Raw genomic sequence first — 24673 nt, 5'->3', positions numbered from 1 at the left:
AAGTTCTTCAAAAATAGAATCAGAAATATTAAGTTTGTATGTTTTAAGGGTTCAGAATTACAAACTTGAAAGAGCCCAACAAACAACTGTAGAGATGGATGTTTCCTTAAACACCTTTTCGAATGAGATTAGGCTACCTGATCGCTAATGTGTTTCTAATAGCTGCTACTGCCAGTTGTGTAGATTCAAAATTTAGCATCGTTTCTTCCCATTTGCATTCTTTTCAGCTTGACCAGTAAAGCTGACTGGTCAGTTTACGTTCCTGAATTAGCCAGATCTCTTGAAGCTTGTGGTTGAAAACACTTACAAATAATGTTGTTTTCAAAGCTAATTTATCGTTTGTTTGGTTTCTTATCTAGCAAATTGCTGAAGCCTTTCTGTTGACCCCTAACATTTATAAAACTCGACTATGACTTCAGTCTTTGCTTGACAGTGAATGTGGGCTTAATGCTCAAACTTTTGAATTAAGATAACCAATCATACTGGATATATTAGCAGCCTTTGATATGGCTGGCTTATGTTTTGGCTGTGGATTTGGCTGTCAAGTTACTCTGTTCTCTCTGAAATCTGAAAAGGCAATTGTTTTTTACCCCACAAAATTACAAAATGGGGCTTTGGTGCATTCCACCAAGGAAGAAGCGTGACTTTAGAGAATCAGCAGCTCAGCTCAGTTCAGTTCTGTACCCTACATGACATCTGCTGTATTGTGAGTATTTTGACCATCCTCTAGTTGAGAGTGAGCCCATTGGAAGTCCACCTCAGATAAAAATTGAACTGGCATTAGTGAATTTATAAAGGTATGAGGTGACATGGGTCATCTGTGCCCTTTGAGGATGTTTTAGGCAAATGGGACTTGAATTTAAATCCATGTATATTACAGAGTAACTGTCCATAGTATGTTTAGCTCTAGTTTGTCTAATTTAAAATGTAAAGAACTCCCTTAAGAAGAGAGAGACAAGGTCTAGAAGTGTATTTCGCATCAACCTTTTCCGCTATATATAGTTTATGCCTACAATGCCTCAAGCAGCTGGCAGCGAAAATGCACAAGTCTTTAGATACCTCAGACAGACAGCAGTAGCCAGAATGCCTTCCATCTGTCTGCACAGCACTGTCATTCATCAGTAGTGCTACGTGTGAGGGCTTTGCCTTCACCGAAGAGCTGTATTGAACTGGGACATGGCTGTCTGCATATCCTAGAAGCAAGTAAACCTTTGCACATTCCAGACTTCTATTTCACAACCCAGCGTTGAGTGCTTGGCCTGTATTCTACTTGGTAAGATTCACAGTAGTTGCCTTTATGCTCTGAATAGGCAATAGCATTTTCCTAAGAATAGTCACTATTTCTAGTGCGGTCGGTTAAATAAAGCAGAATTATATGAGATGAAACAAAGTTAAAAATGAAAAATAAATTTAATATTAAATAAAACCATTGACTATATTGGCTTGATCATATTTTAATAGCAAATTGCATAGTTAGAATCTCTTGGTTCAGTATCATAAAAACTGTTTAGTTCTTTGCCAGTCAAGCTGTGCTTCCTCACTTCCATTTACCAGTCTGCATTCTTATCCAAACCCTTTTTTCAGCATGTTGGGAAAACTAGGGGTCAGCTATGTATCAAATCATCATATCAAATATTTTGATACAGGCAGTAACTCATAAGATTTTTTTAAGCTACATTGCAGAGTCTGTGAGACTCTATTCCTATATTGCGTTCTTTCAAATCCTGCTTTAGAGGAACTGATATCTCTTGGGTACCGACAAGCAAACAGCCCTCCTGAAAGAGTTCTTAGAAATCTAACTCCTGGCCTCCCCCGCATAGTTTATCTGAATTCTTTTTCTTGAATACTCTGGAAACAAACTTCATGCAAGGAAGCTATTCACAACCGCTGTATAGCAAATACAATACATAGGAAGTGGCACTGAAATTGTGGACCCTAGGATTTGCTGATATGTAAATTTTTCTAGTTTTAAATGCAATTAAATTCTGTCATTCATTAAAAGTCAAACTCATATCTATACTGGTGAGTTAGCTTCACGTGTACAAAATGCTTTCCTTTTCCTTTGTTACAGCTCTGGTAGTCTCCTTGTCAGAAGGAGCTGTCAGGGTCTGTATCTGGCCCACCCATCTAACAACAGAGTTTAGATTTAGGGGAAGTTTTGGAAGACATTGTTTTGTCAGTACAATCTTTAATTTTGGTGAAGATACCCTGCATACATTTCTGTTCTGCAAAGAGCTATTGAATTGTGGTACCAGGAACCTGCATGTACAACTCCTATCTTGAAGCTGATGGCAGAATTCATGCAAAACAGGTAAGAATCACATGAGAATCATGTAAGTGATGAATACTGCAATGGTACGCATTCTGCATCCTGTCTTTCTGTGTTTTGCTGATCCTTATGATGTCTGGCTTTGTCTTTAACACTGCTACTTTTTTATTTTGGAGCAAAGTTAACGAACAGAGCTCAGCTTTCAGTGTCAATGTATTGTTTTACCAACAGGTATGTGTGAGAGACTGCTGTGATTTTTATATTACAAGTTAGTGGAATTGTATGCTTTAACTAGCAAAAAAAAGAATTGTTAGTTAAATTCTGACTTTATAATTAAATACTTGAAAATGGTCTACTGTCAAGATTTGCTGCAGGCTGAATTTTTGCCTTAAGCCAAGCACAAGTGTACATATGTACTTCTTAAACTGCAACTGCCTTTACAGTTCCTTTCCTTAGCTCAACTCTTCTAGCCAAAATAGGAAAGAATATTATCCAATACAGCAATATTTATAACCGACTTGTAGGTAACTTCTCCGAGGTCTAATTTCTTCTCCATAGGCTCGCTAAAGAGACCTCAGAATGATTCTGGGAGGTGATGTCAATACTTTACATTGCAGGTGTTAGAACGAAATTTTTGTTTTACCACAATTAACAGAACAATTTATTTGGGGAAATCATCATTACACTCGGAAATATTTAGTGTATTGCCCAAAGGAAAAAAAAAGACTTTGAAATGAAAAATTGATAGTTAATGTCTCTGTACTGGTTATCTTCATGACCAGAATAATTAGGGTTTTCAGCAGAAAAGTATGTGTTCTCACCACTTTTCATTTTGCCTTGCAAATCGAACTTACAAAGAAAAAAAGTTGCAATATTTGAAGTTTGAAAAAATATTCAGTTTAATCTAGTGATAGGAAATCCGTGCTTTGTTCCGACCTGGCTCCCAGTCAAGCACGAGTGTGTACGATGTACTCCTAATCCCTCAATGGCTACGCAGACCTTGAGGCAGAGCTCCCTGCTTCTCATTTGTGTTGACTTGCTCACTGTGACTTCCTCTTTGGTTTGTGTAGGTTCATTATGTCTTCTGTCCTGGTTGTAGTATAATAAAGGCTGGAGAAGTTGAACCTATTTTTATTCATGACGCAGCGCACAAGCAGTATGCTCTAATGGGGCTGCAATGCATTTCAAGGAGGAGATTGTTAAAACCTAAATACAGAACTCTAATAATAGTAAACGAAAGCAAAGAGGAACTGGAACAATAAATCTTATGCAAAAGATGGCTCTTCAAGCTACTTTGCATATTCATGTTATTCTTCTGCCTATTGGTATTCAGAAAATCTGCCTTGTTCCCTTTAGAAAACATCATCTGGGATGGAGTTCTTCATGAGTTGTGTACTGCATTAGCTTTTACAGGTTAGAATGCATTATACAATATACTTTGACATGGTTAAAATATGTTACAGAGTATCAGATTGTGCATTATGCCACTCCGACATTGAGAAGATGTGCTGTTTTTGTTGTGGTTTTTTTTTGCCTCTGCAAGCCATTATCATTTCGTGCATATGGAATACACAAATGTTTTATACAAGGCACGTTTTATTTATTTATAAACACCCAGATTTACTCCAGAATTTGCAGCGCAGGACCCTGCAGATACGGGCTTAGAAAACAAAAAAAAAAATTGGACTTAAAGGAATGAAAGATGCCTGCCCCTATCTCTGTGACAAGGGTTGTACAAGTACTACACATATCATCAGAAGTGAGGACTACCAAATAGGTCACCAGGGGATTTTCTGTTTTACATCACTCAGTGACGTATCCTTTCCCTTTCAGTCTAAATAAACACTAAGGGTAAGTTTTCAAGTTACTCAGAAGCTTAAGATCTGTGTTGAAAATTAATTTTAAGTACTTAATGGTTTTCATTTAGGCATAAACTAGAAGTTAGGCCTCTTTATCACAAAAAATAGAAAGATACAACAGGGACTTTGGCAAGAGCTCTGCTGTGTTTCCAAATTGGGAACAAAATGGTTCTTGTTGGCTTTGGTAAAGCATTTGCATCAGGGGAGACAACATGGTTCAGTCTTCTTCAGGTCTGAATGTGCATGGAAAGTGCATACTGCAATTTACACTTGGAGAACTGTCTCATGATTGCCACGGATTTTATGTAGCAGAATAACCAGTGGGGTTTAGCTGATTTTAAAAACTAAACAGAAGTAAGGTGTTAGCCTAACTACTTGGATCGTGGAAAATCTGCAGCATTCTTCTGGACTGTATAAAGGCACAAGATACTCACCAGTCACTGCATAAGGAAATACACATTGTCTGGTCACTATTTTTGGTTAATTTTTTTTATATATTTTATCACATGATGAGCTATCTAAATCTGTTGCCTAAGAAACAGTGCACATCTTTGGACTCAAAGCTAGAAATAATTTATCAAGGAAGTGTACTTTGTAATCAGCAAATATGTTTTTTTTTGTCTTAGGGAATGAATCCATTGCAGTTTTCTGCTTTGATGACCATCTGAATATTTTTGCTGTTATTTTTTAGATCACAACGTTTAAATTTTGATGTATCATCTCCAAATGGAATTCTTCTCTTCAGAGAAGCTAGTAAAATGATTTGTACGTACGGTAGGTATTCATTAACATTTCCTCTGCAGTGTAGTTCTTTGCCTGTCTTGTAATATAAAAATCCTGTTAGTTCATATTCCTGAGCACTGCTTGATTTTTGGAGTGTGTATCAGGACTGCAATTTAGTACAGCTGATATCAGCCCTTTGAAAGGTACAGGGTTTACGTGGCAGACCTTTGGAGCTCATTTACTTTCGTAGATCAGCGTCCATTCATGTAAAATTGTTGCTTCTATCACTTTAACTTGAACGCCTGTCTTTTAGCAGCTCTAACTGGATTTCAGCAAAGATACAAATACTCGTGAGGTGTTTGATCTGGGCTACTGATTGATAGGTGTGGGTTGATTTTATGTATTCAAATTATATTCCAGCAGTTCCAAAACATAATAGGACCATAACTGCTTTACCCTAGAGCGCTGTTAAAACTGTTCGTAATAAGTTGCTTCATTTTACTGCTCCCACTCAAGTATTCAGTTGCAACAGGTCTTCGACACCAACTGTTTATATTAGACTCCAACTAACTTTGTAGCTTACGATCGCTTTTTAAATATTTTGAAAGGAATATCACCAAGTTGTTGTAGGTTTGTAGTTTCTCTGAAAAGGAATAGCTGTAAGTGTCCCGTTACTTTTAATGAAAGAAAATTTACGCATTGAATTTGCTTTTACTGTGTTCAGGTCTTAGGTCTGGAAATTGTTTGTTACATGGCTGCCTGTATAAAAAAAAAAAAACATTCAAGTGTAATTTTGCTTTTGATCTGCAGGGTATGGGAACAGTATATGCAGAATGCGTAAAGCAAATACTTATGACAGAAAAAATTACAACCATGTAACTCTCTCTCCTTGCAAAATCATTTCTCTGTTTTCTTTTTCAAATATACCGTGTTGTTAGCCGGCGCTAGTTTTTAAGATACGTTTTTTGGTTAATTTGTTAGAATGAATAAACAAAAAAAAATCGGGTTTTCCTTATATGAGAAGATAAGAGGTAAAGTTTTAGAATTTACTGTTAAACTTCTATTATCCATGTACTTAATTTGTACTTAACTGCTTTAAACTTTCTTTTAACGATATAGAAAAATATAAATGTAATTATGGTGGTGCTTCAAGCCCACTTGTCTTACGGTACCTGATCCCTTTTTTTCCTTTTAATTTCAGTCAGCCTTTACCATCCTTTCTGCCCTTCCGAGAAAGCTACCTTATCATTGGTCATCCATTTATCTCAGCTGTTGGCATCCAGTTTCTAATCCTTGCTTAGTCAGCCACAATGGTTGGTTTCAACCTGCTTCATTCCAAAGTAAGGTCTACAAAACGCTTTATTAAGAAACCTTTAGCTTTCAGATGCAGCTTTTATGGTGTGTTTATGAAAATCATAAAATTCTCAGCCCTAAAGTAATGAGGAGCCCTAAAGTTCTTGCACATACAGACCAGACAGCATCTTCTGGCTCATGCGAGAAGTTAATTAGGCATTGTAAAAGGAAATTTCAGGACAGTGCAAATTTAAGGTGTAAATTAAGCAGTGGAGTCACAGGGTCTGTTGAAACTTGTGTCCGAACACCTGTTGCCTTCTTAGTTAAATGATGCTTATTGTGAAAAGTAGTTGGGGATGTGTGGTATCATCTATTTGGAGATGTGTGGCATAGAAAGAAATGAAACAATGATAAGAGCTTTCTCTCACAATTTCCTTTCCTGTCCTCCTTAACTGTTTTGCTATGGAAAGGTGTTTTACTCACAACAGATGTAAGTAGCAAGAGGAAAAGTGTCCTTGATTTCCTTCAAAATAATAACTTTAAATCACCTATCAACTAAAATTGGAAGAAAGGTGTGGAGGTCACCTATGAACTAAAATTGGAAGAAAGATGTGGAGGTGGGAGAAAACCTCCAAACAATGTGTATGTGTATAATTATATATATTTATTTAAATATTTAATATTTTATTTCCAATTTGCTTTTAAAACACATCCATATTGTCATCAGTGTCTGAAAGGGTCACAGCAGTATCCTTCCACTATTTTGGTGAGAAATTTAAATAAACTGTTCAAGTTTTCTGTGAGTGATTGTCAGTATTTATTCCAGGATTGGACTCGCCACAAAATGAACATGAAAGAGCCCCTAGCGCAGTCAGCTGAATCAGCCTCTTAAAGCAGGGATTTCAAATAATCCAGCTGGCTCTGTGCTGGCACAGATGGGCAGCACTGTTCTGACCAGCACGGCTCAGCTGTGGGCCTTGTGATAAATGTCCTAGGTTAGCACTATTTCAGATTGCTACAGCTATTTCTGAAGTGGTCGCTGGTTTACACTCTGGGAAGGTTTTACTGACCACTATAAGTATTTCACAATTAGTCACCTTTGAATAACTGCTATTAACACTTTCAGCATTTATCACCATTTACCACCAGTTCATGAAATTACTGTGCCAGTGGATAGAATAGATGCAGCTCTTGGAGATGTGTTGCAAGGATTCATTAATTCAGTTCTGTATGATGCTTTGAACATACAAATCCCTATAAAAATACTGATATTCAGAGATTTTTCATTAATTTCAAATGCCTTTCTGAAAATCTTAAAACCTATGTTGTGCTTTAAAGGAAAACTTTAATCCATAATACTCTGGCTTTTTAAAATCTATGTTTCTCTTCTAAGCATATGTAATCTTGGCAGACGTATGACGAAGGGTAAACAAGTAAACCAGGTGACAATCATAAAATTCAGTACAGTGTTCGTGAGCAGTATTTCCAGCCCCATGTTCGGAAAAGTGTGATTCTGCGGTACCGTAAGTGCAAGTAACATAAAATTTTCAAAGCGATAGTTGAGATTCTCACATTCAGCATGATTTTATGGTGGAAGCATTAGTGAACAAGCAGAAGATGCACAGTAAATGTCAAGAGATGACAACAGAAAGCGTTTGCTATTTATTTTATCAAGTCAGCCAAACCTCTTGTATGCGCCTGCAGGTCATAAGGAGTTCCTCAAAGTTGATCAAAAAGACTTTTGAAACTCAGGGTAGATTTGATTGTAATCTAAACTACAATAATTACCTTTTTTTTAACTAAGAGAAGCACAAAGTGACTAGATGAGACAGAGGGGAAAAACCAGAAGCAAACATATTTCTTTCATCACACTGTCCTTGTGGAAAGCTCCTTCCTTTCCGTCTCCCTTTCAGTTAATCCACTGACGTAGCAGGTTGCCACAAAGTCTGCCCAGCCTCCTCTTATCACTGGGAAGGTCTTTCCGTCACCTGGAGGCCTGTCTGTGTTTGCTAATCTTGGCAATCCCTGCCTGAACACCGGGCTTGTTACCTCTTTGCTCATTACCTCTCACTTCTCCTGCTCACCCTGCCCTGGGTGGTGAGAGCTCCTCTCCCGTAGCTTAGCAGCTCTTCAGGGTGAGATTTGGCCCTCGCCTTCAGAGAGTGATTCCTAGCCTGGTTGCTCTGCTTTCTTAAAAGAATCTGATGTACAAACCGTAAATGAAAATATGGCGTAATTGTATTGTGCTTCCGTGGGTCAGCAAAATTAAAGTTCATTTTAGAACTGGAATTTTTCTTCTCCCTCGCTTCTGGTGTTGTACAGAAAGTGCTAGTAAAAGTATTTAGAATGATAGAATATCCTAAGTCAGAAGGGACCCACAAGGATCATCAAGTCCAACTCCTGACTCCACACAGGTCAACCCAAAAATCAGAATTCAGGCCATATGACTGAGAGCATAGACCAAGATACTTAACAACTATGTTCAGAAATTTCACTAGCACCAAACTAAACAAGAAGAAACTTTCCAGTTATGGGTTAGGTATGGTGGGAGTCTTCTTGCTATATAAACCTATAGACACATAAAAAGTTGGTGTGAAATACGTCCTGCCAACACTTGGGCAAGGAATTAGTAACTGAAGTAGGGTGGCATCAGATGATTTTACTCACCAGCATCAGAGCACAGTGCACTGGTGGATATTGATTTTTCCTAAGTCTGGACTACACTGATCAAAGCAGTTTTGGGTAATGTAAATGTGACCTTTTTAAGGTTATGAAAATGTAGAATTTATGTATGGATTTGTTCTGTTCAAACACAGGGTTGTTGTTTAAATTGGAATAACTTTCTTAAACATCTTGTAGCATGTCACTTTCTGTCCATCTTAAATTTTGCCAAATTTTGCAATGTCTGTTTATGTACACCTAGCACCTCCATTTACCTCATTTATCTTCTGTAAGATAGGTGCTTGGGCTGAAAATAAAGGGGAGAGGAGCAGGATAGAACTGTTTCTGGGGCGTGCATGAATGCATGTGAGCATGGCTGCTGAAATCTATTTCTAATTCTCGTCCAAAGCACACGCATTTTTTTCTCCTGTAGACATGTGTACAATGAGCTCATTTTTGAATGGAGAGCAGCAAAAATCTAAAATGCCTATTTTAAAAATATACTAACCATTGTCAGTTGCCACTGAATAAAAGTATGAAATCTTTGTATTTCTGAAAATTTACCCAGCAACGATACAGTGCAGAAGACAATTCTAAGATGTCTTCACAAATGCTATATGTTCAAAAGATGTAAACCCTGGCATAGGATGCAAAAGGCACTTAGGTAGTCAATTAGCCTCGTTAGGGCTCTGCAGCTGCTTGGCAAAGGGTGTTGTGTGTTGTCCATTATGGCTACAGCCAGGCCGACTGAGTGATTTAAAATAAACAACTGAGGGAAGGAAATTGAAAGGAGTAGGAAGAGTGTAGTCCACCATTCTTCATCCCCAATATATTTCACTTTTAATTCTGTATGTACAAGTCCCCTTACTATGTGTTTTTGAACTCCCAGTGGTGGTATAGGAATGATGTTTCAGTACATCTTGGGACCATCTATTTTTGTTTTGTGGTTTCCTTACATTTTAGTAAACCTCTTGACTTTCATTATAGGAGACCAACATAAAAATAATATTTTCAATATGCTGTTTTTATTTATCTACATTCTGTCATGATATACTTTGATGTAAGTTTTTAATTTTGCTTCAGCTTTCAGCTGTTGTAGCAGTTACTGCTCAAGGTCAGCAATGAGGTTAGCCACAGTAGCACAAAACAATTTCCTGTTCTCGCAGCCCAGGTAGCATTTGGATGTGGATTAAATTTTACCACATTTTCCAGTAGCCAGACACGATTATTTCTAATGAGCTTTAAATTGCTTCTAGAACATGTATTTCAGAACTTAGCGTGGTAATCCATTCAGTGCTAGCAACTTCATAAGGTAGCAGTTCTTCTTCAAAATTTTGCTTAAACTGATCGGTGCCTTATAACAGGTATTTTTAATCAGTAGATTTGCTTAAAAGTGAAGTGCTCACTGTTCTCAGTGGCTGTTCCTCTGCTGTCCTCCCTTCTGCATGGTTCCATAATATATTGCTCTTCATTACTGACTCAGATTTCATAATCTGTTTCTTTTGGCAAATTTATCTTGGCACAATTCATGCTTGTTGTGCTGATTTGAGAGGTTTTATGCATGTTTTGTTGTTGTGGAAGCCTTAACAAATTAGTTTTTGAAGCTTGCTCTCATCTTTGTGATTCATGTTTTCCTTTAGTTTTCTATATGTGGCCACTCCTTTATACTGCCCTAGCATTCTGAATGCCTGGGAAGCATCCATTCAAAACCCATCTTTATGGGACAGTAATGAATAATAGTAAGTATGAAAGGGGAAAAAGCAAAACAACAACAACTAAAAAAACAATGCCTTTCCTCTATAAATATGGTAAGTTTTCACAACCTTTATTTAGTCTTACCAGTGTTGTGGTTTTTTTTTTAACTTAATCGAATTCACACTTTAAAACATTATTTAGTTGTATTATTACAAATACTGCTTATTGGACTGAATTCTAGAACAAACCCTGCTTAAATGGAACTCAGCCATAAGGAAATCATATCTGTATTATAGCTCCTACTGTAAAAGCAATTAAGCAAGAGAACTGAAAGGGAAGCTGCCTGTCCTGACATGCTCCCACATCTAGGAGGGAGTGAGGGAATGAGCTGTGCAAAGAGCTCTGGTGCATATTGCCTGTGGGATTCTGAGGCATGGTGATGTTATCTTTGGTCAGAGCATCCCAAGATGTTGTTTTAGCTGCCTTTGTATTCCTTCTATGCATGCACTCCCTTTTTCCTACAGCTCCTTTGTTTATTTACTGAGGATTCTTTCAGTAATGTGTAAATTATCAGCCAAATTCAAACCCTTATTTCCTATCTGCCAGTTTTACCCAATATCTTTAAAAATCCTTTTCTTATTCCTGCAGGAATTTAGTATCACCTTAGAGGCTGAAATAGTTTATAATTTTTTGTCAGTGACATATTGCTGTCAAATGCAGGACAAAAGGTTAAATTAGAAGAGATTCTTAATAATTCTGAAAGTTGGGTTATTTTTAAGAATCTGTAAGATTCAGTTTCTCCTATATAAAAAACAATTTGGTGTAATTTGGATTTATTTGTTTTTTAATACTCAGTCATAACACTGAAACTTTACTAATTAGTCTCTGCAGAGATCTACATTTTGACAGGTGCCATGAATTTCAAATACAATTTAAAAGTTCTGCATATCAAAGGTCATTTTTATGTTGATTTAGTTTCTTTAAATCATTTTTTTTAACAATAGGAGTTTATAAAATTGTATTCCAGTCCTCCACTACGAAGATTATAAATGTAAACGTATCCTCAGTAGCAGAGGAGTTGTTCTTGACCTGATTCCAAGTACCTCTGTAAATTAGTTTATGTTCAGTAGTGTCTATGGTGCGTGAAAATATTCCCCTGAAGCTCCTGCTAAATGTTACAAGTAGACCATTCTTCCTTTTTATCTGGTCAGGCATAGCACTGTACTTCATATTTTTTTCAATAACTAATGCTAAAACACTCGTCTTTGTTGCAGCACAGTATCCATTGACTCACAGGCTGATGGCTTGGGGCACTGGTAACAGGGACCGCGAGGTCTTTCACCTCTGCTGCTAATTTAAAATCAGCTGTTCCTACTCTTAGGCCCTTTTAAAATCAGTCCATGAACACAGAACAGTTCTCTGTGGACTCTGTCCACTTGCACAAAACAGCTTTTAATCTTGGACTAGTCACAAATTCTTCTCAGTGTTTTCATTAGAGGGGATGGGCACTGAATTCCTCCCTGCCATGGCTCCCCAGGGTGAGGCAGTGTGAGGGGCTGGGGTTTGTGCCTTCCTAAATTGAATGTATTATGCTGAGAAATGGATTTAAGATTATAATTATAAGGTGATTTTTTTCTGGTCAAGTAATAAAAACGCTAGAAGATCAGCAGTAGAGTGTAACTCCTAGAATTCATGTTCCCAGGCTAAGGGATTCCTAGTTTTTTTCAACTTCTTTTTTCATCATTCCATTTTTTCCATTGGCTTCCAATTAATTTCCATATTAAGTACATAATTGCCTTGTTGACAACTACTAAGCTCTTTCCATCTGTTGCATATTACACTGAGCACTTGAAGGAGCTGTGATTTCATGGTGTCGTGCTTGGAGAGCACAGCTATTAACTCTGGGCTGGTACCTTCTTGGATGGAGAACTTCTGCGCTTCGGTGTTACTAAAGTAAAGCTTTTCAACAGAAAGTTTAATAGTGGAGAAAACCAGATAAGGTAGCTTACAGCATGCTTACTTTTTTGACTTTTGTCGCAATAATTGTACTCTATTTATATGTAGTGGCTTTCAAAAATAGTGTGTACCTTTCCACTTCATCTCACAGGCCGGTTGATTCATTGGTTGATTTTATAGAATCTGAAATTCACTGATATTCTCAGTAACTAGACTAGGTCATGTCAAAAAGAGTAATGCTAATTAAGATGACCTGGCTGGGATACCTTAAACTGGGCACTAGTGGGAAGCTAAATGCATTTTATTTTCATTTTATATAGGTGTAATCAGTAATGTAAAGTATTACAATAAGTGAATATGCGAGTACACTAAAAGACATTCTTCTTTCCTGCTGTGTCTTATTTTTCAAAAGGGATCGTTTGGATACATGTCATTTGTACTATAACAGAGATTTAACACTGTCTGGAAGGAATTTCTATCCGGTAGCAGTCACTGGAATTGCAGCTTCGTCCCCACTTGCATCATATTCATGTCTGTAACTTTCAGGGTAGTAGAGATGCTTATATATGACCATTTAAAGTATCAAAAACAGTCTGTATTTTCATGCATAAATATTAATTGTTTTTAAATTGAGGCCTCAATTTTGATTGCAAGTGACCATCTTTCCTAGCAAAATATTTGATTCTTCTCCTACCTTCCATAATTCTGTGATGCCATTCCTACTTCTTCGACACCCCAGCTACTACTTCAAAGTAATCCCCGATTGTACTCCCAGTCTTTTAAGTCTGCTCTTCCTTCACAACCTGATGGATAAAATGCTTTGTACTTGCTGAAGTGCTGAAGAACATTAATGTTTTAAATGGTATCATGTTACTTTCTCTTCCTATTTGCATGAACAATAGCAAACACATGATGCTTTGATCTGCTGTGTTTAGAAACAAGGCTTCTCCCCTCATTTTTCTAATTATATGAGGTAAATTTCTAATTGGCACTAATCCATAATATTAAGAAAAATAATTAAAATAAGGCAGGTAAGTAGAGGTGAAAATCACTATGGGTATCTATGGGGAGAGGCAGTTAAGTATCGAGCCTTAGTATGTATTAACAGTGCTAGGCAACCTGAGATGTGCGTCGTGTGATGTCAGGCAAGTTTTCAGGGGTGTATTTGATTTGCCTATGACAGAAGCAAAACTGAGTCATCACAAGTACCTCCCTCATCTGGCAATGTTTGGAATTCTGAACAATTAATGGTGCAGGTCACCTGTGTGCTCCTTGTTCCGAGGTGTCCTAATAGCCGTGACAGCTAGGTCAGATGCTGAAAGCAGGTGAGTTGAGCATCTGATCTGCAGAGTTGTGTGCATTCATTTGTAGGAATGCTTTTAAAAATGCAAGGTTTTGTGTTATTTTCATCTGGTTAAAACTTAACAAGAATCATCTCCTGTTGAGTAGTAACACAGTGAAGACCAGGTTGTTTTTTTTTGCCTGCCGGGCTTGTCAGGGTTAACGTCAGATGGGGTCAACCTAACAAGACTATTTAATGATAGAACTGAAGCACTTAATCTTTCCTGTGTTCATTCTACTATTGCAGCTCTGTTTCATTAATTTCCTAATGTTTTTTAAAATAATAATAATACATTTTTGTCATGAAGACAGCCTAACTCTAGGGTGCTGTGAAGATAAGTATTAAATTATTACAAGATCCTTTAAAAAAACTTGGTAATGAGGCCTTGTACAGAGGATTGCAGCGGGACCTGCTGTGCTGCTGCAGAGTGGATCCAAAAGTCACTATTGCCTGGTAATAGCAACAGCAAATATTTACAGTTAGCTGTTATTTTTACAGTATAAACATGGATTTTAATTAAAAAATCATTCCCATCTGTGACTGGTAAAATAGAGGCTTTTGTAATGGACATATTTGTTTTCTGAGGGATGTATTTAGTGTGTGTATACATCAGCAACTATCCCAAGAGATCATCATGCTAATGGATCAAAAACAGGCTTTGCTGCAGCATGAGAAACTATAAAACCATGTGTTGCAACTCTGTTCAGATTAAGGAATTCATGCTGATAGACTCAGTCACGGTCTGGATGTAAATCAACGATGGCAATTCCACGGCTTATATTTTAATTTTTGCATACTAATTCCTTGGTGGCTTTTAAGCTCTAGTCACGCTTATTTAAGAGATCTTTTACGCCAAATGAAGAAACCAATATACTTCTGAATAGTAATGAAAATAAAGACAAAAAATGAGTTTAGATAGTGCCATCAAAATATTTTATATTTGCAGCTGCTTATTTAAGTTTCTCTCTTTCTTTTTATGAAAACAGGTAATCAGATCCTCTCTCTTGGGACTTTGTCAAAAGATCAGGTTTATCCGTTGAAACTCAAGGGCATTTCCATCTGTTACTCTGCACTCAAATCTGCCTTATGTGGAAATTATGTCAGCTTTGGCGTCTTCAAGTTGTACGGGGACAACCACTTTGACAATGTACTTCAGGCCTTTGTCAAAATGCTGCTTTCAGTATCCCACAGTGACTTGCTAGTAAGCAATTACTCATCTTGGGAGTCTTTACGTAAAATATGAAATAACACCACCACAGGCTTTGTATTGTTATAATGAGACAGAGGGATCTAGAACAGCTCAAATGCAGTTTTCAGTTCAATTACTTGGATCTATTTATATAGCGACATCCAAAATACAGGTGTGATAGAACTGCCGTATGAAATTGGAGCTTTTCCAGAATTTTCATTAAGCTTTTATTGAAAAAGGAGAAATGTAAAATTTTGTTCCTTTCTATACTTCAAAACCTATTTAGGTTGCCGGCGTGCATTGCAACACGTCCTCACGTATTCAGCCGCTCTGCAATTAGTTTCAATCTGTAAATTGTCACTATGTATTTTCCATAGAATTTAAAACTTTAAAGTACACCATGTTCCCACATCTCTGTGGGAAGACAGCAGATCTTGTGCAATATCAGCCTTAATTTGAATTGAGGCATTTTTGTTCAGAACTGTCATTTTCCTGCAGGAAGGGACAAATTCTGGATAGTTAATAACCCAAACTTGTGCCTGTCACAAAAAGTCCTTAGAACTGGAAAAGTTTCTCTCAGTGAAAACCAGTTTTTTGGTTGTATAGTAAAGACTACATATTTGGCACGTTCCTAGCCATCCAAAAATACATGCTTTTAAATAAGGGTCCCTAAGAGTAAGTTATCTAGTTGTGCCAGTCAGGCAAGTGCCTTTTCCTGTGCAAAGCCTGTTACAGGAAATAATTTAAGCACAAAATGTGCATCTCTGAGATGATTTGGGGAAATCTGTGATAAACCTCAGTAAGATTTCCTGCAGAAAGTAAGATACAGGCACCAATCCTGTCTAACTGACCTTCTAAACAGGATGTTACACTACTTTTACTAGACTGAATGCTGTGTAGAGTGTTAAAGTATGACAGTATTATTCAGAACTTGTTTTAAACTAATAGAGTTTATATCCTATGGTAAATTTGAAAAGTTAAAAACTACCAAAGACAAGAAAACATCTTGTTTCTCTAAACGTTCTGATTTAACGGATAAATTAGAATTTATCACATCATAAAAATACGATCATCTTCTGTCATCTGTTAACGTAATTAACATTAGTTAACCATAATATCCATATCAATGTATATCTTTTTTTTTTCCCCCCAGCAATATCGAAAACTAAGCCAGTCTTATTACCCACTTTTGGAATGTGTGACCCAGGATCACATGAGTTTCATTACCAGTTTAGAGCCTCGTGTCCTAATCTATATCCTTACTTCAATATCTGAAGGACTTACTGCAATAGGTAAGCGTTGCTTGCATACAGCTGAAGAAGGAACTGAATATGTAGTTGAAGTTTATTTGTAATTTTTAAAGTGAATGGGGAGATTTTCGAAGCTCAGACCTTACTAGGACACTCATTCATACTTTAAAAAATGAAAATCAAGGACAGTGGAAGATGCTGGGTTTTGAACATTTTAAGACTCTTCAGTTAAGGGAGCTAAGTTCTTTTGAACATCTAACCTGTAGGTTTGTGCAGGTAATATTTTAAAATGATCTTTTCTTACAAACCAGAACTAGTAAAATTATTCACTTGCTCCATTAGAATTGTACTGGAAAATCATGCATTTGTTCCTCAGAAGTAAAATATATTAGTATGTCTACAGGAATCTGCCAGGTTTTGTTTTATTTGCTCGAAATAGCTGTTGTATGTTAACAACAAGCTGTTGTATGTTGTACATGCGTATTCTGCACAGCTGTGATATGATTGGAGAAATTTCAGGATACCTTTATAAGTAGAAAAAAGAAACTAGATTTTTAATTATTCAGTACTTCCTGAATGCAATTTAGAGTGGAATCAGTGTAACAGAAGCATACCTGGAGTAACAATGAAAATGCAGCGCTTTGATTGCAGTTCATTTTATTCTCTTGCACAATTTAATATACAATTTTTAACTAGGTGACTGTTTAAATATTTGGGGGGTTGATGGGTTTTCTTTTTTGATAGCTTAAATTCATTTGGAATATGGAAGAGGAGACGGCATTTGGGAGAAAAAAAAATAAAACATGCAGTTATATCCTGATGACCTTGGAATACCATGCAGTTATATGGTTTTTGACTGAGAAGCTGTTTAAAACCCTACAGTAGTATGTATTGATTAGGGTGGTTATTAAGGAAAAAAAATAGGAATGTATAACATTAGTGTGTATGGATGTTATTCCATAATAGCTGGTGTTTCTCATTACTGCCAAGTGTCAGTCAGGCCCCACAGGAATGCATGAATGCACCAAGGTTCACAAAGCATTTGCTATGTTAAACACATTCAGCAGTTTTTGCTGCAAGATGGAAACCGCTCTTAGAAAGAGAATGGGTAGTAAATAGCTAAGCAACAGTAGTAAAGTAGTATTCAGGTCACTTTATTATATAATGCTGAAATCCATCTTCTCCCAGATATTTTGAGTGCTTTGTCACCTGTAATGATGGTACAGCAGTTTCTGCCTATCGGCTGGCTCTGCTGCGAGCCTGCCTGTTGATTGTTTGCAAATGGATATGTTGTACTCAATGCTAGCTTGACTGACAGCTACTAGTTTAGTAAGCTCTGTTCCTGATCTCTGGTATTATTCCACATTACATCTCTTCCGTTTGAGGTATTGGATATATTCATTTTAATAATTCACTAGCATACCAAGTTTACTTTAACCATCTCTTTGAAACCCAATTTGAATTCATGTAAAAGAGAGAGAAGAAAATTTAAAAGCTATATAAGCTTCAGCTTTCATGTGTTATGTTTATTTTCCACTCTCAAAAAGTGTTGAGGAAGAGTAGGAAAAGTGTGTATTTCCAATTGTAATTTACAAGTCTTGTGTTTTAGGTATTTGGGAGTTGTGTCATGAGGAATTACTAAGTTTTAGGAAAGAAAATGTTTTCTTGTGAGACTTCTATTTGATGAAATCCCTTATTTTCTAATCAGAAGAGTATCAACAAAAAAACCTCACTTTTTATAAACCATATACTTGCTTAGCCAATAAGATTTTTTCATCTTAAGTACCTAAAAACAAGTGCAAATGTACAAGACCAAAATAAAGTGTTTAGGTTTTTTTTTTTTTTAACTTCACTGACAGCTTGATGCAGTCCATCAAAAGCTATTATGCTTACTTTTTCTTTTTTTTCTACATTTACTCTGATTCCTCCAAAGTCATTTTTTAGTCTTTGAGACTTGTGAGATCTGTCTAAGACCAGGCCGTTTCCATATTGCCCAGAGAGGATGTGGAATCTCCATCCTTGAAAATATTCCAAGATAATCAGCAGGGCTCTGAGCAACCTGTGTGATGTTGACCCTGTTTTGAGCAGGAGCTTGGACTGGAGGGTTGGTTCTGTTTGGTTTCTGCCACCACCTGTAGGATCCCACTGGTATTTTCCCTAGATTTTCTACTTTCATTCTCTAGCTTTCTAAAATATTTTTTTTCAGTCTAAATGCCTATGCAGCCCTTAATCTCTGTGAACATTTCTTGCACATTAAAAGTAATAAGTACTTACCGTAGTTAGTCAGCTAGAAAATGCCTTTTTTTTTTTTACTTTTTATGTTGAAGTAATAGTGATAATTTTTCCTCAATACGACATTTCTTAATTCTGCAGATATCAAAAAATGATACCAATGTAGGCCTTTATATTCCTCATTTATGTTCTAAAAGTTTTATTTATGTATTGAATAATTTTCCACACTCTTATAATGCCATGTCCAGATGAACTACTTTTTGCTGAGTTTGTAGCTCTTAACTTACAGGTCTTTTAATCATCTCTGGAGTTCGTTACCTCTCAGTGCATTTTCTTAAACTGGTTCTTCTAAATCTTTTATCCCTTCTAAAGTTTTGGTATTTGGGCATTACCAATTGTCAGGCAGTGAAATAAAAATTTGTTTCTTCTGTGTTAGTTGGTCACATGCATCCTTCTGCCCTTAGTAAATGGGTAAGTATACCCAAGTGTTGCCTCTTTCACTGAATTACATCAGTGCCACAAGAACACTGTCAGAATAATAGGGCTCAGGGCTGTGAACCATCTGAGGGGGAATTGTGTTTTAAACTGATTAGAACATATAAGTCATTTTCAGAAATGTTTATAAAAATGAAATAGCTGGCTTTTTATTTTAAAAATTAAATACTGGGAGATCACTTCTGTTTGACAGAAAAAAAGCATCTGTTTTTTCTCTATTCCCTTCACGTGTGTGAAACGTTTGAGATTTTCATTGTTGTCAGCTGTAAGATAAACATTCCCCAAATCCTTATTTCTTAGGAGTGTTCATTCTGAGTAAATACCTTGTTTGATTCCACACTTTATAAATACCATGGAAGAATATGTATTCCTTTGGAAGCCCCTAGCTGTAAATCAGCTGTAATGGAAGCCCTCATCTAAGCTTTTATTGTGAGGATAAACACTCCAATAGTTCTCTTCTAAAGTGTTTACCTGGCTTTTTCACAGCTGACTCAGTGGATCAGAGCCTTTTAATGTAGTCTGCCTGGCATGTTGTCACTAATCTCTGCAAAGCTTTTCTAATTCTCGTATGATTAATAGTGTACTATGCTATTCATTGAGGAAAAACTAAAACATTTTTTCTGTCTTGCTGCCTAATTTAGATGTTAAATTGCTAAATCGTTTTACTTTCTAGGTTTAGTCTCAAAGGCAAATAATGCTGGTATTGAACTGTAAGCGATTGATGGACAGGGAAAATACCACTTAACTCCCTCTCCTTACCTTTATGTGGAAAACAAAACAAAATCTTTTAATTTGCAGAGATTCAGGAAGGTCATTAAACCGTTCAGAAATAATTCCCCTCCAGCATGCCGTTGTCATATTGTTTAGACCAAAAGTTGTTTGGTTTCTTTGTTGGCTTTTTCGTAATAATATAACTCGTTCTAACATACAAGCTCTACTGCCACTTATTTGAGCTAATGGCTAATTGGAATTGCATACGTAATGCGAAAACATGGAGATGGAAAAAAAAGTTCAGATAAAGTCAGCACTGAACACATTAAATGAATGCAAGCTGGCAAAGAAGAAATGAAATAATTAAAAGAGGCAGCTGAACATGATGGTGACTGGCACCAGGGTTGTCGCCCTTGTCCCCTCCCCGCCACCAGCACCTATCCAGCCCTGGGAGCTCAGTTCTGCTGGGCAGAGCTGCGGACCTGCTGCTGGATTCCTACTGCTGGATCCCTGCTGCCCACCCAGAGCTGCTCCTGGCTTCTGCTGCAGCCACGGCCTGCTTGCTTCACAGTCCAGATGATTAGTTCACAGGTGGTGGAGCTGAGCTGACCAGAAATGAGAAGTGTGGTTTGACTGCATTTTTCCTGATTATCCCAAGCTTTTACCTCCATGTCTTTTATTATTCTGTCTTATTATGTCTTCTCCATCCATTTCTTCTGTTCACAGCCCAGAAATGGTAGCTCCTTGTTGCACTTGTTCATTCTATTTATTTGGTTGCCTGGCTTGTCTCACTAAGATTTAGTGAGCACGCTAGCCTGCTCCAGCATGAGGTTCCTCATGCCCAGAAGAGTCATTCAAGGGAGTTTGCTTGACGCTCCCTGTCTGTTATATCCTTGCAATCAAAAGGAAAAATGAGTATAGGGAAGCATATTTGATATATAGTTATGGGCAAATTTAAGTAGCTCTTAACACTCATATCAGATTCTCATGAGCAAATGATAGCATAGACCTGTCTGCTGTCCTGCTAAAATCACTTACTGTCGAATGTAAAATATCTACTTGTACAGTATCAGCATGTTTAGAACTACTGCTGTTTTGTAAACTGATGATAGTGATTTACTTTGTATTATTCAATTTAAAAAGAAATAGAGTTAAGCACTGGTTTAGAAATACAGCAGAGCCCTCCTATGAAATATGTATTTTCAAATCTCTCACTTGTTGTTATTGATGGTGATTCAATTCCACTATGAATTGCATTTCTAGTTTATATGCAGGACTGTTTTGGTTGAGAACATGATGAGTGCCAGGTTCTGCAGTCTTTACTTTGGCAAGACTCATAACTTTGAACTCAGCTTTCTGCAGGCAATATTTCTTAGGACTCGGCTCTGCTGAATGCAGTCCTGGGATGCCCAGGGTCAGTCTGAGACTCAGTCGGGACGCTGCAGCTTGTTCCTGGGATCTGGTGGACCACGTTCAGCTCCTGCTGCTAAGTCATCTGGCACCTCTGGAAGATCAAGTCTTAGGAGACCTTTTGAGGCTTCTTCAGTAGCAACTGCTTCTTCAGCATTTATTTCAAACTGCTAGCAAAATACAATTAGTTTTTAGATGGCAAAGAGTTAATAATGCTGGCACAGAGCTTAAGGAGTTAAAACAGACACAGATCAAAATACTTCAGTGTCTAGAGGGATGTGTTTAAATGAACACTGCAAGGTTGGCAGGCCTCCAAATTAGCATAGTTTAAAGAATTCAAGGTACATTTAATTGGATCCTTCTAATCCCTTTTCCCTCAGAATGAGCATTTTAACAGTCTAATTCCTTTTGCAACCCCCACACATCTCTTACTCCAGTGGCCCATCTAAAATAAATGCTGTGAACTATAAAAGGCCTAGACAACTACTAGCTGAAGTCATTGGAAGCTGGATGGGGGCCGAAATCCACACGTTTGGATTTGGTTTTGCAGTTGCAGGGAATGTCAGTTCCAGCTAAACCTTGCACCCAGCATGTCAAACCCCTGCAAGTATGCAAAGAGCTTCAGCTCGTGGTGGTGTGGTGAGGAGCTGGTGGCTCATTAACACCGTGGCTCTCATCAGGAGAGATGGAGTGGGGAGGTAAGGTGGCAGCCCCCCTTCTTAGGGCCTGGGAGCATCTCGGGGTCAGGGCAGGAGGAGACAGCAGCTGGACAGGAGAAGGGGCTCACCACTGTTTTGAGGAGTAAGATGAGAGGAGAGTGCGTGAGAAACCAGGACCAGTGCACCGTTGCCATCATGCTGATGCACACAAGTGAACAGAATCCTCTTTCACAGCAGCAGCACAGCAGGCAACACCTAGCAACAAAATAACTTACATAAATCAGGCAGACATATTTACTTTGCAAATAGGTTTAAGCTTTTAATCTCCCTTACTTATAGAAACAGTAACTAAAGATATGAAGTGGCTTTTGCTTATGCTTTTCAGCAATATCCTTCCTTGCTGTCATGACTTTCCGTGTCGGGGACATTCATTAAGTGTTGGTCAGTGACTGCAGTTGTGTTGTTGCCAGCCAGATTTAATATATTTTAACCTACTTGAATTATTAGTTGTTAACCAAAGGGACCACCAGGCTGCTCTATGGTCACCCTCTTACTACCTGGCATGGCTCTTGTCCATTGTGTGCCATCTGACATTGCCAGTGGGCTGTTTGGGGCAGAGAAGCATTGTGAAATGCTGCTTGGGAAAAAGACTGGGCGATGGCTCTACTTATTTAACCTCACTTTTTTGGTAAATGGATCAAAACAGAATTTTAATTTTCAGGAGTCTGAAAGGTTTAATACCACTGTGTGCTAATAAAGACAGTCTTCAAAGCAGGTCCATTCATACATCAAAAACAGTCTTGTTGATGTATTGATTAGGCTAATGTCAAGCAGATTATTAAAGTTGAGCTCTGAGTACTATAAAATGTCATTATTAGTTATTCTTTTATGGAAACAATTTCAGAACTGTTTCATTTTTTATGCAGATACAATCGTCTCCTCCAGCTGTTGCGCTAGCTTAGACTACATTGTCACATACCTCTTCAAGCACATAGCTAAAGAAGGCAAGAAGACTCTACGATGTAGAGAAATTTCACAGGATGGACAAAGATTGTTTAATTTCATGCAGCAGAACCCGGAAGTACTACAGCAGGTGAATTGTCAGTCTTTTCTATGGGATATTATTAATTTTATAATTTTTTCTGATTTGTGGACTTTGTGGTACTGAATGCCAGGGTAGCATAGGCTGTTTAGTAACAGAACAAATCTCCCTGGGCTGGTATGCAACCCAGAGTAGGTTCAGCTGTGTTCTCATGACAACCAAAGATTGAAGATATTTTTTGTCATACTGGAAAGCGTAGATACTGAACTTGGCTGTACAGTATCTTAAAACTTTGGTTTCCATTTTTGCTCAAAAAATGCGGTATGCAACATCATCAATACATTCCTATAGAAAAACGGTGAGGAACGTTCTGTATTGTAGAAGAACAATTTATGGCATTGAACCACAGACTTTGGTAATGAAATGTCTAAATTGAATGGTTGTATGCTATTGAGTGTGAATGTTTACTTTGCAGTAGGTGACTCACAGTTGGATTTTTCAGTTAAAGGTGAATACGATAGAAATTAAATCTCACTTCTGAAAAGGAAGCGGTCGCTGCAGTACTTAGGAAAGATTTCCCCTTCCCAGCTCAGCCAAGTTTATTGTAGCCTGAGTACATTAAGAGGAGATTAGGATGATCTTAGCTACGTTTCTCCACATTTGCTCCATGCCACATTCCCTTAAAATCTCATTAAGCTATTTGAAGATGCATATTTACTAGACTCCTTGGATTCCTAATGCAGTTGCAAAGATGCCATTTCAGGAGACGCGTTCCGCAGGTCTGGAGGCTTTTAATGAAAACGGAAGTTATTAACAAAATGCAAATGATGAGTGTGGTCGTCGTTCTGCTTCCCTAATAGATACGCTGTCATTTGGAAAAAAGCTGGCATACAGTCACCTTCATCACGTGATTGTTGTTGTCATTCGTTTACTGGTCTAATTGAAGGTGAAAAGTAACTAATATATTCTTGGCAGTATATTGCATATTGGGAGAATATTAATGATGTTTATTATTGGCATCATTATCAGAATAGGACGATTCCCTTGTCATATTACAAGTGCTCATGTTTTCTCCCCAGTAGGGGTTTCACGGACACTAGCAGTGAAGTCAGCGTTTGGATATGTCAAATTACTCAGCACTGCGCCGTGTGCACTGTGATTTGGGCAGAAAGGACAGAGCAGCAGCCCAGGCGCAGGACTTGGCTGCATCTGTGGCGACCCTAACGTAATACTTCGTCTGTTAATATGCAGTAATCTTTCACTTTACAGCATATGACCGGGCAGTGATCTGTCTTTATTAACTTCAGATTCTGTGGAATATGTTATATTTATTTTGAATGCAGGCTTTCACGTACTCTTTTAAATATTAATGGCTGGTCTCCAGTAGTCAGCATAAATATGATTTGCATTAGCACTAGTCATATCATATTGAGTGCCTCTGATGTCAACTGCTCAGCGGACTAATATCTGACATCATCTCCCGGGGTCACTGACAACTTTGACCTTTATTCTCATGCACAGTTTCTGTAGTCTCAGAAGCTCTTTTGAATTGATTTGAAATTTTGACTCTTCCCTTTATGAGGCAGTAAAATTGATAATTATTCAGATGGGAACTGAGCACTGAGTGAAAAATCAATTCCACCCGCTCTCTGCTGCGTATAAAATTACTTCTGAGTCTGCCGGACTGAACGGATGGCCAAGGTAAAAGCAGCAGGCAGAAATAGTAGAGAGGATTAGCTGGACGAAACTAATAGCCTAAAGGGATGGCTTTTGAGATGAGGGAGTGGGCCGGTTGGGGGTTATTATCAGCAATGATGGGACTCATTGATCATATGTTTACATCAGGTTTCCATTGGGTTATAAATCAGCCCTGAATAGAAACGGAAC

The 24673-nt window shown here is 37.6% G+C and overlaps 1 protein-coding gene across 5 annotated transcripts in view; it reads left to right on the top strand.

The window, feature by feature from the left end:
- The window catches only part of RANBP17 (RAN binding protein 17), a 160077-nt gene that overhangs the window by 113851 nt on the left and 21553 nt on the right, over nucleotides 1-24673 (top strand). For all 5 annotated transcript variants that reach the window (XM_083798213.1, XM_083798209.1, XM_083798210.1 and 2 more), the window contains 5 exons: nucleotides 2204-2311; nucleotides 4820-4902; nucleotides 14785-14999; nucleotides 16141-16279; nucleotides 22671-22837. In XM_083798213.1, the coding sequence (XP_083654339.1) occupies nucleotides 2204-2311; nucleotides 4820-4902; nucleotides 14785-14999; nucleotides 16141-16279; nucleotides 22671-22837 (712 nt within the window). The remainder of the gene's footprint in view (nucleotides 1-2203; nucleotides 2312-4819; nucleotides 4903-14784; nucleotides 15000-16140; nucleotides 16280-22670; nucleotides 22838-24673) is intronic.

The sequence above is a fragment of the Anser anser genome (genome assembly GCF_964211835.1).
Source record: "Anser anser genome assembly, chromosome: 14".
Classification (NCBI taxonomy): domain Eukaryota; kingdom Metazoa; phylum Chordata; class Aves; order Anseriformes; family Anatidae; genus Anser; species Anser anser.
The sequence above is the reverse complement of the archived record's forward strand: the minus strand, read 5'-3'. Positions and strand labels throughout refer to the sequence as shown.